A 17,279-nucleotide genomic window follows, 5' to 3' on the forward strand; every position below is an offset into this window, starting at 1 on the left:
CACTGGCAAAGGATTTAGGTGATTAGTAATGACCTTTGACCAACACCCCACTCCCCTGGGAGCTGCAGGTAGGGACTGTGCACAGGTCTTCTGCCCTTGCCATGCAAGTCTCTGTTAGCAAATAAAATGACATCCTAAGTGCTGAGAGCATCACAAAGGACAGGTGATAAGTTCCCTTGGCTTGATCCATTTTATCACCCTTCCCACCTGCAACTAATGGCCATTTTGCTGTTGTCATTACCAGCAGCAGGATGCGGGCTTGAAGTCTTGCTGTTGTGAAAGCTGCTGTCCCAGGCATCCCTCCTCTCCATAAACCTGGGATCTCCTTTCCCTCGGGTGGCTTCCCTGTGGTTACCAGCTGCAAGGTTGCTAGGAGGAGAGCAGTAAACTTAGATAATAAACATACATCAAAGAAAAGCACACAGTTCCTGCTGCATTTCAAAGGCAAATATCAAGACCCGTGTGTGATGGGGTAAAATATCAATGTCCACGTGTGAATAGTCAGAAGGAAGGTGGGTGCAAGGGCATGTGTGGAGGAAATCTCCTCTAGGCTCCCTCTTTTCCTGAGGAAGCTGAAGCAATGCTTGCCAGTGCAAAGGGAAAATCCCTCAGCTGGCTCTGAGCTGGTTCTTTATCGGAAAGGCATTATCTGGGTAATTAGCTCTGCCTGTGAGTACAAATGTCTTTGGCTCTTTCATGCATGTGAGCCCGGAAGGAGAGGTTTGCTGAAGCATCCCTGTGTTGCTCCCATTATGCGCAGCTACAATTCAGTGAGGAAGCCTTGTCCTGCCTGCTTGCGCTGTAATTAAAGTGAGGCTTCATGGCCGTGTGCTCTCGTCTCTGCTCTTGTGATAATTAAGTGGCTCTGGCATGATGAAGTTTACTCTTCGTCCCCCGTTTGCATTTGAAAGCGCAGTGGGACAGGTCCTCTCTTCTGATCCAGCCTTACTTGTGTAGTAGCAGATACTGGTGCTTTGAAGTTGCTATAAGCATGTCCTGGTGGTTCTTCCACAGCAGTAGAGGTGGCTTATAGTCAGCTCACCTACAATACAGTAATGCCCACTCATCTCCCCATCGCCCCTCATAGCATCCTTCAAGGAGTTTCGGTGACAGCAGTAGCTCTTGTTCCCTCCACTTCTGTCCCCAAGAGCAATTCTTGTCTTTGCTATTGCTCCTCCCTGTACCTTCGGGCTCCCTCTAGCCTCTCCCCAGAACCTGCCCCGGGAAGGACTAGCCTGATGCGGGCACAGCTGGTGGCGATGGTTCAGTTCCTTAGGCTGGGTTCCCCCAAGCATTGATGCAACTTGGGAGCTTTCAGCACCAAATTGCATCTTCTATTTCTTCTTTTTCTAAAGCTCCTTGCCAGAAGGCAGGGAGGACTCAAAGTGGGATTGGAGGAAGGAGAGCCTTCTCCTCTTGCGCTGGCGATGGTTGAAAGAGAAATAGGTGTACCAATTCCTTTTGATTTTTCCCATAAATTTTCATTATGGAGAGATAAAAGCAGGGAGCGTAGGAAGTCCTCCAGGCTTGGTTGTGGCCGTCCTTGGAGGTGGTTGCGCACATCTTGGATCCTCTTTCAGCAGACCATGAATCATTTGGCTGTCTGTATTGGACACAGCACTGTGCTAAGTAAAAGATAAGCACTTCTGAGTCTGTCTCTCAACACCATTGTTTCCAACAGTTGGCTTGGGAGCTGTCAGGCAGGATTGAGAACTACACAGTCTCTCTTCTCAATTACACGGGTGCAAATCCAGAGGATTTCACTGGATCAGTACCAAAAATAACAATCCTTTCAGCAAGCTGTGAACCTGGCTGCAGCGGGAGCACTGATGGGAGGTGGGGATCCTGGGGTGCGCGGTGGCATTGCTGCCAGTAAAAACAGCTCTGGGAGGAGCTCACAGAAATGGTTTTGGTGACCTGTTCCTGGTGTACGTGTTAAAAACAGGTAGTGTGCAGGGAGCCTGCCTCTGCGGTATTAATGCGAAATTCCTTGGCATTTGACTGTGTCCTGCAGGAGTCTTTGGTTAATTATGTTTCGCAAGGGTCACTCCAGTGTGAATTACAGATTCGGATGCTTAACTAATAGGAGTAACTACCTATTCTAGGGGAAGGAGCAAGTGACCGTACCAGCCCCTGGGAGCATAGACTGTTTTCCTAAGCAAATTGTACCATGAGCTGGTTTCTCATGAAATATTTATCTGCTGGGCCACTCAGGGCTGTTTGAGTGGCCCTCAAAAAGGTTATTAACGCACAGAGCAGATGGAGGCTCAGAGACTGTTTATTAAATTCAGATTGCCTTTTGCCACTATGCTAATGCCAATTGGATGGCAGAAAAAATTACCCTGACCCTCTCCCACGCCTCAGCTGCCTGGGTTCGCAACGGTGTCAGCATACGATTGGGTACGAGAAGGGAGGAAAGCCGCTGGCAAAAACCTGCTTCCCTCCCTGTGCCTTCGCCATGCTCCTGCACAGAGCTGGCTTCGCCATTTCTGATGGTGCAGGGAGCGAATGCCCATGAAGTATCTTGTTCGTGGTCTTGGGCATGATGCTGGATCACACTGCAGGTGCTCTGTATTGCTCTGACAGCAGAGAAGAGATTTATGGGGCAAAAGTAGTCTTTGAGAATACAAAAGGCCTCCCCAGGCAGTGCAGAGGGCTGTGTCCTCACCCTATTCCAGGTCTGTTATGGTTAGTGGTACGGCCATGACACTCCAGCTCTTTTCCTTCCTAGACCCTCTGGCAAAGCAAAACGTAAGGTGAAACAGCCTTGCAGTGGCTCTGACTTGCGGCATGGCCATAGCATCACCCAAAATAGCAGGTACTTAAAGGTCAGCTAGGTCCTTCAAGCTCCTGCCCCAAATGCAGAAATTGGGCTCCTTTTTCTCTGTCCAATTTAAAAAAAATCAAACCTGTTTATTTTTTCATGGGAAAAAGATGAATGAAACAAATGGTTAGTAGTGCCTTTAGGAAAGCTTGTGTCAGTGTGTTTGTGTGTCTCATGGCCACCACTAACCAAAAGACGACTTCTCTAGGTTGAGGACAGACCTGAGCCAGTCCCCGATGCCCAGCATACTCCCGGGTCACAGCAATGAGCACTTGGGCTCTTGTTCAGTTTTAACACTGCTTTGTTTTCTTCCTTCAGGCTATGAAAGTCCTCTCCAAAAAGAAGCTCTTGAAGCAGTATGGATTTCCACGTGGGTATCTCGCATTTAGAGGTCTGCCTGTTGTCCTCAGCCAGGCACATCTCTCTGTAGAAACATCTGCAAAGGACTGCAGAAGCTGGCCTCATTTGAAAGCTGCCCAAGTAGCTGGGGGGCTGATTAAAATGCAGTGGGTGGTGTAAGGGCAGGCACAACCACAGGGAAATTCAACACACCCTGTAATTAGGTTCCTGGCTTTGATTTTCTGGATCTCTTTGAAGTGCTGACTCTTCCATGTTCACCATCTATGAAGCCTAATTAAGTGCTGGAAGTTAGGCAGGGTAGGCCCCCTCCTCCCAGGGGCTCTCCAACCCCCTCAGGCAGCACCTGGCTCCAGTGGCTGGGCCATGGGACCTGGCAAACAGACCAGGCTGGGAAGCCAGTAGATCTGAATGAGGCTTGGAGATCTCTGTTCTGGGTGGAGACTGTAATGCTTTGGGATGATAACAAGGTGATGAGATCTTCCAGAATAGCTGGAGGTATCTGCAGAGGGGCCAGTGGCTGCGTGCGAGGTGCTGCTGAAAAATGAGTAGTTCTTCACCATGTTATTGTGATTGCAGGTCGGCCTCCTCCCAGAGGGTCGAAAGCATCCTCTGGAGAGCAGCCAAAACCCATGGCACCACTGGACAGAGTCTATCAGGAAATAGCCATCTTAAAGAAACTGGACCATGTCAACATCGTTAAGCTGATAGAGGTGAGCTGCTTCTCCACCCTCAGCTACACTGAAACAAGCCTGGTTTGTATTGCACAAGAGGATCTTTCTTCAACTGCTCCTACTTTAGCCAAAATTGGTTTAAAATAGTTGTTCAGAAATTTAGGCTGGTGATTCCAAGCAAGCTCATGCCAATTGTGTATGACAAACTGAAATACTTACCCTGGGCTTTGGGCTGGTGCCTAAGAGAAGGCAGCTGGCTGTGCTAGTAGAAATAGCAGCAAGCTTTGACCAGTGAAACTTGTGTGTGGAAAAGCCTGGGCAGGTGCACAAGTGCAAGGCTTCAGTGCCATTTTCAATATGGCTGAGGTCAGATTAGGACAAGCAGTGCCTTTATTGGTAGGCTGTTTCTCTAAATACAGGCAGAAGCCCAGATTTTTCTGGACACAGGAAAACCTGTGTCCCTCAAAGCCCGTCTCTCTGCAGGAATCTCTAAATATTAGCCTAAGTCATTCTCAGTGCTCTGCAGCTCAGCACACTGTACAGGGAGCAGTAAAATGTTATTTCCTTAAATCTTTTTTTTTTCCCCTGCTGTTTTTCTCTTTCCGCTTTCCCCTTATCTCTCTGTTATCAATTACAGGTCCTTGATGATCCTGCAGAGGACAACTTGTACATGGGTATGTGAGTCATTATATGCTAACAGAACTGTCTGGGCTTAGACCTAGTGATACAGGTAACATGTACCAGAGCTCGGGGTCAACCCTAGGAGGAAACTTATACTGACTTCAGCAGACTTATTTTTTTCTGAAAAGTTAAACACCTGTAAAGGCAGTGGGACGGTAGGGCCCCTTGCAGTAGGGTAAGGCAGCCTTGTGTCTTAGTACAGCTGTGCACATCTCCTTGCCATGGGGACACTAAAACGTGACAGTGGCTCTGCCCTCCCCTATGTATATGTCGGTTCCAGTCCTAGAGCCAGGAGAGAAGGGGAGGGTGCAGGATGACTTCTCATCCTCCTGGTATGAGGTTGGTCTCTCCAGACTCCTCCCGTAGGCTGTGGATAAGAGGTAGTGACTCCGGAAAGCAGTCTTGTCTCAGGGTGTTCCCTGTGACCCCTGCAGAGACACTGACCACCCTGCTGAGCCTCGGGACCTCCTAAGACAGCAGCACTCCTATGCAGGGGGTGAGGAATTTCCAACCATTTTGTCTTTCTCTCCCCCAGACCTTGGAAGTGCCAGCCACAGCCTAACTCCCATTTGGGCAAAACCTGGAGGGACAGGCCTGGGAGGCACTGAGGTGCCCTCTGAGATGGGCCAGAGAAGGGGGACGTCTGACCCTATCACATCTCTGCTTCCCCATAATGTTTCCTGATGAGACAGGCTCAAAGGCTGCTTCTCATGAAATAATTATGGGATGCTTTTGAAGCTGCCTGTGAAAGGGGGCTCTGCCTAGCAAATGAAGCTATTTGCCTTTGAAAGGCCACTTTTCCCTTTCGGCTGAAGTGCCAGTGGCACTCTGGCAGCATTGCAAAGTAGCAGCCAAGGCAGATGCACATGTGGTGGGGAGGGCGGCTGAGGCCATCGTTTAAAGGCCTGAACTCCTAGGGATGGAGAGAAGGGGAGAGATGAGGTAGCGAGTGTTTTTGTTGAATGAAAATAAATGCATGAGGAAGTCGAAAAAGCTGCAGAAAAGAAAAAAAAAAAAAACCAAAACAAAACACCAAGCTCTCCCTGTGGAGTGAGATAACAGTCCCAGAAATGGCAGCAATAGCAGCAGGACAAGTGGGAAATCTTTGTCCCGTTGGGGGCCCTGGGGAGGTTGCACTGGTCCCTGGGCAGCGACCAGTGGCTGTGTCCATGTTGTCCATGCCCCATCAGCTCTTTGCACTCCTTTGCTCTACCTGGGATCCTGTGGATGGTTCAGGCAGAGCGATGCAGGCAAATCAAGCTCCTGCTTCTGCAGTTCCCTCGGCAGCAAGGGGAAGCTGTGGATGCTCAGTGCTGCTCAGAATTGAGCCTTCTGCAAGTGGGTTTCCTCCCTCCTGCTGCTGACACAGCCAATGATAACTGCACCTTTCTCCTTCCAAAAATGGCCCCTGCTACAAAGCAAAACTAGGGAAAGTGGAGTTTGCTCTTTGCTATTTACTGCTGGCATTAAGTACTGCTGTGAGCACTCTGCTGCGTGCTCATTGGGAAGAAAGCAGGGGATGGAGGGTGCTGATAGGAATTGAGCAACCTTCAATGGCACAAGATGGTTGAATAATGAAATGCTGCCACAAGCTGCAGCTGCTTCAGCCTGGAGAGCAAGATGAGCCAATGCAGGCTGGCTTGTTGCATTTGTACCTTCAGCTGGTCTAACCTCACAGCTGTAAGCAGGGCTGCCTGGTGCTTTGGGGAGGGCGATCTGCTCGGATTTCCTGGGAGGTGCAAGAAATCCCTTAGTAATTCATGAGGAAAGAGCTCTCCCACTAGATAAAGGCAGATCCTTCTCCTGTTTGCAGAAAAGGTCAGAGACAGGATCAGAAAAACACATTGCCACCAACCCCCTAATCAGACACAAAAACTCATGTGCTCTACAAACCTCAGCTCACACCAACAAATCCTCTCCAATTGCTCCTGCCAGGAAGCGTTTACCTCTGACAGCCATGTAGCTGTGCTGTTGATTGACACAGCAGAAATGGAGCAACATGTTCTTACAGCATCTTGTTCAGCATCAACAATTTAGCAGAAATATCACACCAAACACCCTCCCTGAAGGTACTGAATAAGATGGGGCTCAAATCAGCAAGGGCTGACACCAGCAGCAGCAGAAATATGGTTGATAAATTAGCACCTGCTGTCTCCCTGTGTGGAGCTGGTGGGATGTGGGGATATTTGTCTTTGCTGAAGAGATGAATATTTTCACTTTGCATCCTCTGGTGTCCTTGTCATGGGTGAGGGAAGAGAAGTGAGTGGCGATAAATTGATTTTGCAGGTATGGGAATGGATGTGTTTTTGTAGGTGCTAAAAAACGAATAAGCCCAGTCCCCTTTTCTGATTCATTCATGGTTTGATTTCCTTTTCTTGCAGTGTTTGACCTCCTGAGGAAAGGGTAAGTAACCCTCCTGGGATCCCTCGTGTTGAAATTTTTGGTGTCATCATTAGCTTCCTAGGTGTAAATGGAGGTTTGATACGTACAGTGGGGCAAACTGCTGTCTGCAGGCAAGCGCAGAGGAGGCAAAATCCAGCTGTAGTTGCCTTTGCACTGTTACAGCCTGGAATGATGTGGTGAATAATAATGGGCTGGGAGGACATGTCCTGGTGTCAGGCTTTGATCCGGAAAACAGATTTGATGCCAGTTCCCCATCAGGTGCCTGGAAGAAAAGGTTTTAATAGGAATACTCTGGGGTAACAGCCACATCGTGGCTTCCTCTGGCACAAGGGGTGTGTGGTTGCATCAACACTTGCTTGCCACCTGCTGCCTTATTTTGCCCCTAGCACTAATATACTGTGGGACGCTGTTTTGTCGGCATGTTTTTCCATAGCAGAAGTGATAAGGTGGTGGGAGCCTCCTCACTGCTTTTTGCTACACCTGTGCTGATTCTGCAGGTCTGCAGAGTCACAGCGAGGTTGGGAGAGCTGTGCCCAGGATGGGGGAGATTCCCAAAGGGCTTATCTTTCTCTCTGGCCCCATGAACAAGCCTCTTGCAGGCTGCCAGCTCCAGTGGGTTGCTGGTGAGAGGCTTCCCAGTCTCCCTGGTGACCAGGCTGATGACTATCCTGTAGGAGAGCGGGAGAAAAAAAAAAGCTCCTGTAATCAGCTGTGGCCAGGGAATGTGCAGCTCAGCTGAGCGCAGCCTGTCTGCCTCTAGCAGAAGGCAATTAGACTCCATTAGTGCCTCTGCCAGTCCTGTCGCTCACATTATTTCTCCCTGGTTTCAGCAGCAGAAAAATGTGCATGAAGAGGGAGGGAAGGCAGTGGCAGAAAAAATGCAAATGGGAGATGAAGGCCACTGATCAAATGGCAGCAAGGGAGAAGAGAGAAGTGCTGCAGGAAGGATTTGCTGATGGGTGCTGGGGGGAAGAGCCACAGAGCCTGGTTTTGGCAATGGGCTATTCTCGGACAGGGTTTGGCTTGCAAGGACCGTGTTTCAGGAGCACTCACTTAAATCCAGCCCGAGTCAGTGGGCGTATGTCCAAATGCAAGGTCAAGCTGCCGAGCACAAGCAGGATTAACCTCCAGTGCAGTGAAGTACTTAGCTCCTGCCTTTCATCTGCTGGGGAACAGAAGATGCTGACTAGCTCTTAAAGCCTCTTTGCCCTCAGCTTTCAGCAGGCACAGCTAGAAGAGGGGCTTTTAGATGATACTGTGCATCTCTCAGCAGTGGTGGCATACAAAGGAAAGGAGAGAAGAAGCTGACCAGGTAACCTTGGCTGTTCAGGGCTGAATGGCTGGGTTCTGGTGGTGGCTGAACCCTGAACAGCAAAATAGGTTTTCAAAGCAGTTTAGCGCAATGCACTGGAAAGATTCCCACTTAACCTTTGAGCCAATGGTTCATGCCTAGATTCTGCCTTGGTTTAGACTAGCTGCACGCTGATGTTGCTTCAGGACTGAGCCCCAGCAGGCATGACATCCAGTGCACAGCAAAGGGCACTCTATCCCCACTGCTGCCTGGTGCCTGCTGGTGATGCTGGTGCTCACATCCTTGAGCAGCTTTAGCAAGAAACCAAAAGCCAAGATCCAGTTTTGTTCTTTCACTACGCTTTTCCCATTAGGACTCTCAGTGAATGAAGTGTTTGTCCTATTTTGTGCAGACAGCAGCAGTTAATCCTGATGTTGGTGAGAGCTCTGTGGTTCACGCTGGCTCAGGGACTGTGTGAAGCCACCCGTCCCCACTAGCCAAGCTCACTAACTTAGGTGTTGCTGCATCCAGAAAGGATGTCTGCGCCTCTGTCCTGTGTCACAGCACCCAGAACCTCTTGGGAGCCTGGCCCTCAATGCTGGCGACATAGTGATGGAGAACCTGAAACTCCTCCAGCAAGGATGGATACTGCCATTCTGCAAAGTACTTAGTTACTCTCCCTCTTCCTAACAGGCCTGTCATGGAGGTACCGAGTGACCAGCCCTTCAGCGAGGAGCAGGCTCGGCTCTACTTCCGAGACATCGTCTTGGGCATTGAGTACTGTGAGTACCACCAGCACTGACAGCAGCTTTGCAGAGCATGTGCGTCAGCCTCCTGCTCAGCTGGGGAGAAGCATGTCGACTCAGGGCTGTCAGTCGAATGAGTGAAGTCCCCTCTACTTGCATGTGACAGGGTTTGCAGTTGGTGGTGGCCCTGCTCAGCTCAGATTTATCTGGCAGTATCACAGATGCCAGGAGCAGGCATTCCTTAAAAAGGACATTATGAAAATAGTGGCTTCCTTTTTTCTTCTATTTATCTCTTTTTGGAGAGCATCTTTGAAGGCAATAGCAGAGCCAGAAAATGTGTGTTTGCACTGACACAGACTGAGTCAGTTAGCTTCAGCTAGAACAAATTGCTGTCTCCAGCTTAGCAGGGCAAGTGCCAGCCATGGGGAGAGCTGGCGAGCAGCACTGGGAGGGTGTCTGCCCTCGTCCGCTCCCTCCACAGCATCAGTTTCTGACTTGTCGCTCAGGGCTGTGTTGTGACAAAAGCCTGGTGCTGCTGTGCCCTCCCAGGGAGGTAGTGACTCAAGTGTGTTCCCAGGCTCCATCCAGAGACTCCAGCAGCAGGTTTCCTGTTTGTAGCCTATTTGATTATCATCACCTTTTTTCAGTAAGTCTTCTCCCAGTGTGGCTGAGGCCAGATTCTTTGCTGAGCATTGGTCCTGAAGAGTACAAGGAGGGCACAATAGGTCTGTAAATGACAGCAGGGATTTTTCTGGCCCCATTGTAGTTGACACGTCTCTGCTGGCATGAACCTGGCAGGGGTGGGAGAAGAGGGGTCCCTGAATCGAAGACACAAGGTAGAGCAGTCTATGTGCTGGCATCTTGTGAGCGTGGGCCCTGAGGAGCAGCAAGGGCTGGCTGGTGTTTTCCCCTTGTGGACTCTTAGCAGAGCTGGCATGTCCATGTAACCTCTCACTCTCTGCAGCAGGGGATGTGAGGCTGTCAGATGGTGCATTTTGCTCACTGCTGATCTGCAGACCTTGTGCTGCAGGCTTCACGTCTGGGCTTCTCTTCTGACCTGTGCCAGCAGTGGGAGGATACCCATGAAATTGCTGGTTGCGTTCTTTTCTGTAAGGCAGACCTCTGAAAGTAGCAAGCACAGGAGAGCTGGGCATTTATGGGTGCAGGATACATCAGTACCATGCAGGGGGGTCAGAGAGCCTGGTGCTTTGATGTGGTGTGGTGCTGGTAGCTGGCATTACTCCCATGCTGTGTCTAAACATATTACACTGCCCATTCCCACTCCTCCTGAGCCTCTTACCAGCATTGTCACCAAGTCAGAAGGCACAACTCGGATCCCCTGTTGCTCACTCACATTAGCCTGAGCCCCTTCTCTCCCTTTTGCAGTAGAAGGTCCCTGCCTTTATCCTCAGCGCTGCTCCTTGCACTGGAGCAGTTCATGCACAGGGTGCTACCAGGGACCCATGCAGCACGGAGGTACCCATGAGTCGGCTGGTTTGCAGTTACTGCTTGTGTACCAGCTGGGTGCGTTGTCAGGCAAACCACTGGTGAGCTGTGTTTGTCTCTGTGCCTGTTCGATTCTGCTGTCCTCTTTGTAGGCGGCTCTCCATAGAGTTTGGCAATCTTATTGACTGCTTTCTCTGCACATTGATGCACTAAAGACTTCACCATGGTTGGATGGCTGAATACGAGGAGGGAGAGATGATACACCTTTCGCAGAGGCAATTCATGCCTTGCAGATCTATTCGTTTTCCAGAGGAGTCAACAAACATGTAGATAAGGTGATCCTGTTGCTACATTGTGTTTCGACTGCCAAACAGCTTTTTATTAGATCCATTAACAGTAGCTTATAAAGAAGCTCGTAAGTCTCTTTGGTTGGATGGCCTCTTGTGGATTAATAACTAATCAGGAAAGTAGGAATACAGCTTTCACAATGGAGAAAAGTCACTAGTGCAGTTAAACAGAAATCCATAATGTGGCCTGGGTTGTTCAATATACCCTTTTTCTGGTCATTTAGGGATAGAGTACAATAAGAGAGATTGGTGATGACATCTAGTTATTCAGGATAGTCATTGTTAGAACTAACTGCGAAGACTGGTGGGAAGATGCCATGATAGCAAGTGACGGCATGATAAAATGGCAGATAAAAATTAATGTTGCTGACTGCAGGGTAATGCACGAGGGGGAGAAACAACACTAAAAATACGTACATAGTGACAGGCTCTAAATTAGCTGTTCTCACTCAGGCTTTGTTCTGGATAGTTCTCTTGAAAATGCCAGCCCATTACTTAGTGACAGTCAACAAAGCTAACAAGATTTGGGGAATTATTGGAAATGAAATAGAGAAGAAAACAGAAAATGCCATTATACGGTTAATTGGATCTGTAAGAGCTCTTAGATACAGGCAAAGAGTATTGAATATTTTGTGCAACTCGGCTCAGCCTGTCTTAGAAACAGCTTTGTAGAACTGAAAAAAGCCCGAGAAGGGTGATCAGGATGGTCCTGGAACATCATCTACACAGAGGTGGAACATCTTCTGTACAGAGATAAGACCAAAGCTCTTAAGATTTGAAAATTATCATGGGAAGGGGTGATATGACAGAGGCTTATAAAATCCTAAGCGTCAGGGAAGTGGTGAACAGGGAACGAATCTCTCTGTCTCTAAAAACACAAGAACTGAGGGGTAGTAAACAAAATAATCAGGTAGCAAGTTTAAACCAGAAGGAATTACTCTTTCATGTAGCATGTAATTAAACTGTGAAGTTCATAGCTAGAGGAGATAGCAGGTGCCAGAACTAAATGGGCTCAAAGTGATTAGACAAGTCTGTGGAAGAAAAGAACATCAAGGACTATGAAATATGAGGATGCAGGCAGAGTTTGCCATCGGGCTGCCTAAAGCAGGGAGTACGGGCACCGAAGGTGTTACATCTCTCTGCCTGATGCTTTTCCCCAAGGTATTGACCCCAGCAGGAGACGGTGTGCTGGGGTAGGTGGCCTTTGGCTTGGCTCCTCTTCCAGCCAGCAGTGTCCCCACACCACCCTTGAGGTTATCACTGTGCTGACCTGACAGCAGAGGTAGCTCTGCTGTGCTAGGTTCTGAGAGACTGATGTAGGTTAGCTTGGTGTCTCTCAGGCATGGCAACCTTTCATAAACCTGGCTTACTTTGGCAGTGCAAACACATGGTTTTGGTAGCAGATCTGAAGGCAGGGCAGCCAGCAGAGGGAGGGACAAGGATGCTTGAGCAAGTGATCATTATCCCCAGTCAATGAGCAGCGTGCAATACGTGAAAGGTCAAACGTGTGTGAGACAGAGCCGTGTCACCCTCCCTGTTTAGTCCAAAGTGAGGATTTTTTCCAGCTGTTTCAACTTTGGAAAGAAATACCTGCTTCTTTCACAAACCAAAGGGAATTGTTTCAGATGTGCTTTCAAAAAGCCAACATGTAGCTGTGTCAAATTCAAAAGGAACGTTTCATGCTGCCATAGTGCTTTGAGCCACGTCTGCCTTCATTTCACCAATCTCTGGTGGCCCCTGCAAGCTCAGCAGCTCCTCAGAGCCAGAGCAAGCCCCTTGGTTTTGTTGAAGACTTACTTGGTTTCAAAAACCTGTAGAGAACAAGTCTCTGAGCACGGCGGACCTTGCCGAGGCAGAGGAAGGTGGTTTGCAGTGCTTTGGTCCATCTCCACATTGAAATGCAACACCACCTCATTTTTTGTCTAAAACCAGTGGGTGGGAATGAAATCAATGTTTGTGAGTCTGTGACAGTCCAGAAGCTTCCAGGTTCTGCCAAAATCAGTCAGGTCACCCCAGGAAGTCAGTGGAAGTGTATAATATGAATGGGGAAGCACAAGACTTTTTTTTCAGTAGAGTTTGAAGGGTGAAGACTGCAGCTTTTTATATTCTCATTAACATTCATATTATAGCAGAACCTGTATGCCTCAGCTGGGAGATCCAAGCTCTGCTGTGCTGGATGCTGCTGGTGTAACAGTTCCTGCTCAGAGGAAACTTTAAGTTTAGAAGATAGTAAAAAAAAAAAAGTAAAGTGTGGGTAGTCTGAGGCAGAGGGAGTGAAACAGGGCAATAAATTATAGGATGCCCAAACACTCCCAACAACAGGAACAATAGGATGCTTTTTTGGGCTTTTGAGTAACCACTTATTTTATTAGCGAATTAAAGTTAAAAATGGTGTTCTCTCAGAACTGCTGGGTAAATGTGTGGCAATTACTATGTAATTACAGAAGAAAAGTGCACCATTTGTGCACACTGAAGGAAAAGTGTTGCCAGGCAATCTAGAGATTGCAAGGTAATTTTAATGTAAGCATACATAATTGTTATGTAATTTGGGAGACTCAATAACCATGCAGCTGCTTGAAGCTCGTAGTCGTCACAGCAGCAAATGCATAATTGCTGGTTGGGTTTTATTAAATTAGAAGTTGCAAACTGGATTCCTGTGGGAGCCTGCAAGGCATCAATCCAGGCCAGTGCACTGCCCGTGGTGCAAATGGTATGTGGCGAGTGGGAAGGGGCTGCAGGAGCCAAGCCAATGGGAAACATGAGCTGACCTTTTAAATTACTGGTGGTGGCACATGGTCCATGGCTGCTGTGTGTCCATGGGGACTGGACTCCACTCGTTACTCATGCCACTTGCCTGGGGTGGAGGCCTCCTGCGAGAGGGCTGGCTCTGGGGAGAAGCATTTGGAGGGACGTCAGTGTGATGAGAGCAGAAACATCCCATGCTGGATGGGAAGCCTGGCTTAGGCACGGTGGGAGGCAGGGACAGATGGCCTGTGGAGAGAGCTGAGAGCTCCCCCATCCAAGCAATGGCACAGTGCTGCCTTGCTTTGTCGACTGCTTTTGGCTGGGTTTCTGGGTTTAGTACGTTTAATATCAGGAAGTGCACTTTGATACATGCACAGTCTCAGCGTCTTTCACTGATCAATGAAGAAACAGAGGCAGGTTCAAGGTCTGAGAGCTGGGGAGATTTGCCCATGGTAGAGTGGCCCCTGAACTGCTGGGAAAATATTTTGGCTTAAGTGTGGTAATATTACTGGTTCGCCTGTTCTGTTTTCGTATGCCTGTCTTAGACCTGGGCTCTGTTGTGCAGACTACTTCAGGAGTCATTTAAGCACATGCAAACTTTAATTCCCATCCTGGTGAAATGAGCCTTACGAAGGAAAGTGCTTTTGCTCCCACTTGCAAGACTTCCCCAGCACTGACGACATTGCACACACCCCCTCATGAACTGGGGAGGCAGGCTGTCTGCTTGTTGTAAGTACCACTGGAGTGGTAATTTCAGAATGTACTTAAGTGCTTTGGATAGAAAAGTTTTGCTGGATTATTTGTGTCACTAACTAAAGCCATGTGCTTAAGCGTCTCTGTGAATTGTGGATGTGTGCAATTACCTTCCTTTCCACTTGTAACTCCCCTCTAGTAGTGCTTCTCTGGGGTTATTTAAGCTTCAGTCTCCCTTCTAGTAAGGCAAACATTGCTTTCCCAATGATACTCAGCAGAAATAGATGTGCTGGATAGCAAATAGTCACCGAAGGAGTTAGCAGCCGCGGCAGGAGTCAATCCTGAAAGCTGGGAGGTGAATACAGTGCTCCCCCGCAGAGCCAGACAGCTGCGGGTCAGCCCATGGTGTGTTGCAGCTGGGACCCACCAGCAGTGCCAGCCAGGCGGGCATCCAGCCGTACACCCTGCAGCATGCCTTCCAGCACCCTGAGATCGGTGACTCAAGCATTTCCTCGGCCAAAGGTTGTGTCTTTAGTAGCCTCTGATATTGTTCCATTCATTTGTCCAATCCCTTTTTAAACTTGTGTAAATCTTCATCGTCTGCTACCTCCTACTTACATACTGTGGGGATCAGTTCCCATTTGGGGTTGAGTCTGATCCTGCAGGTTTCAGCTGATGCCAGTAGTGACTTAGGAATGATCATGCCCTCTCCGTGCCACCCCTGGTTTACAGACCTCAATCACATCTTACCTCAGGGGTGGCTTTTCAAGGCTGCAGAGTCCTTGTCTGTGCCAAGGACACCCCTTTGACCATCTGTTAGAAAAAGCTAGCAGTCCTGGAGCCCCCAAGCCTTATTAATTGAGGGCACAACAGTATTTCAGAGTTGTCTTCTACAGTAAATGTGGCTGAAAATATTTACTGCAGGAGTTGGCATATCTGTCCCACACCAAAGCCTACAGGTTTGCTGGACAAACACAGATATTCTGCTGTCTTACTTCGGATATCCTGGGTATGGTGATACCTGAATACAGGTTTGACTTCTTAAAGGCAGCAAAATTTCCTTCTGGATTGACTCAGTGCTGACTTATATTTAATAACTGCACAGTAAATGGGTTTGAGTGAAGGTGAATTTGGTGTTATGCCAGTTTGCTTTGGCAGATGAACAGTGGAAACCAGTACCAGGTGAAGCATGTAACGGGAGGATTTTCTTCCAGTGTCAGGTTGCTGCCTGCTGACCAGAAATGTTTTCCTTGTTGTAAGCAGATGTCGGGTTCAACATAAGGAGTAGATACCTTAAACTCTTCTCCAGTGGCAGGAGATGTACCTGGGAGCCACAGGAGAGGTTGTGAGGGAGAAGCGTACTCCATCAAAAGACATGAGGGATGTGCCAGGAAGGTATGCCAGTTTGGTTTTGGGATTGGGACACAAGTAGCTTTGTTTAATAAGAGCTTAAGTAAGGAATAAGAATAAGCAATGAAAGGTCTGTCTAAGCAGGTAGTCTGGCTGTGACACTAGCCAGGAGCAGACACTTAACGCAGAACACGCACACAAGCTTTACCCAGAGGAAAACCCTGCTGACTTGCACAGTCAAGATGAAGCACAGTGGCTGTCCCTTCTGCTGTTTAGCTGCAAGCTCAGTATTTTATCCAGCTCATGAGAAGCTGAAACAGTTGCTGTCAGTGTGGCTGAAAGTAAGAAAAAACATTATTTCCTGCATTCTCTGGAGAAAATGCACAATTGCCCTACTGTGACTGTGTCTAGGGAAACTAAGGGTGGCAATTCTGGTCCCCTCTGCTTGTCTCATCTGAGCTACTGGGTCATGACACCCAGCTAAAGCCGTTGGGAAGTTACCTTGCCAGCAGCGGTTCTCTGCAAGGCGCCCGTATGAATGCCTGCGATGCTCTGGAGCCCTGCACGCTAAGCCTGGAGCAATAACAAAGAGCCTGATGTGCAGATCAAAGCTGGCTTTTCTGAGATAAGACTTAATCTACTCGATAATCAATGTGAGAATAATTTCCATTATCTTAAAAGGAAATTTAAGCAAACAAATCAACAGCTGAGTCAACATGGGCTTGTCTATTCTGAAGAATACCTACTGCAATGCAAGCCCGGGGTGGGCGCTCTCAAGCATCAGCAGCACAGATGGGTTTGATCTTGTTTGGCTCTTGGCAGATGTGAGTTCCTCAGGCCTCATGTTGGTGTGGGCCAGCAGAGCTGGGACACGAGTCTGTGATGGAGCTGCTGTGTGCTCTACTGTGCTTCCCAGTGAGCTACTTGATCCATCTGTGCCTCCGTTCCCATGTGTGGGATGGGGACTTGCTCCTTCTCTGCTCCTGCCTCTTGCCTGCGCAAGTTCAGAGCCTCTCAAAACTGAACACGTTGAGGTGGGGGCTCTTGACCGCAACTACAGCTGCAAGGTGCTGGATGGTATAAATGACACCACCAGCAGAAGAGGGGCTGGCTCATGTTTTATCAGGTGCAGATGAGCTCTATTTAGATGATAAAAAAACCCAAACAAAAAACCTTTTATGTAGCTGCAAGTGTTGCTGATATGTGATCGATGAGGACTTTGTATAAGAGTGAGAGTAACTAGCTGGTGGAGCAGATCAGAGAGATGCGCTAGAGCCTTTTAAGAAAGATCAGGCAGTTTGGTGGTGGTGGTTTGGTGCAGTTACGTAACCGATTGTGCTTGGGGTTAGAAGCAGCCCGTGGCACAGACTGTGCAGGTTGTTTTGGCAGTACTTGCAGCACGTACGCTGCTCCCCGCTTTCCCAGTGGTCCCTTGAATGTTGGCATGTGTGTAGCTGTGGCAGAAAGCGCTACGTGTCCTCTGTGACTGGTGATATATGGTGTGCTCACGTGGGTTGGAGGACAGCCTTTGGCAAGGCTACCTCTCCTTCCTCTTACCTGTTGCTTCCTACCGGCGGTATCCCATAACTATCCCTTCTGTCAGGAGTGCGGTGGGCAACCGGGTGCTGAAGATGGAGCACAAATGGAAGCTGAACTCTTCTGAAGGATTGGGAAGTGCTGGGTGGTGGGATCCGCAACACCTGTAAAACCTGGGCTTAAGCA

General features: G+C 48.7%; 1 protein-coding gene across 2 annotated transcripts in view; it reads left to right on the plus strand.

The window, feature by feature from the left end:
• CAMKK1 (calcium/calmodulin-dependent protein kinase kinase 1, alpha) overlaps positions 1–17,279 on the plus strand; it is a 63,689-nt gene that overhangs the window by 18,668 nt on the left and 27,742 nt on the right. For both annotated transcript variants that reach the window (XM_009319282.1, XM_009319284.1), the window contains 5 exons: positions 3,143–3,194; positions 3,761–3,894; positions 4,493–4,529; positions 6,918–6,939; positions 8,924–9,012. In XM_009319282.1, the coding sequence (XP_009317557.1) occupies positions 3,143–3,194; positions 3,761–3,894; positions 4,493–4,529; positions 6,918–6,939; positions 8,924–9,012 (334 nt within the window). The remainder of the gene's footprint in view (positions 1–3,142; positions 3,195–3,760; positions 3,895–4,492; positions 4,530–6,917; positions 6,940–8,923; positions 9,013–17,279) is intronic.

The sequence above is a fragment of the Pygoscelis adeliae genome, unplaced genomic scaffold, assembly GCF_000699105.1.
Source record: "Pygoscelis adeliae isolate BGI_AS28 unplaced genomic scaffold, ASM69910v1 Scaffold282, whole genome shotgun sequence".
NCBI classification, from domain to species: Eukaryota; Metazoa; Chordata; class Aves; order Sphenisciformes; family Spheniscidae; genus Pygoscelis; species Pygoscelis adeliae.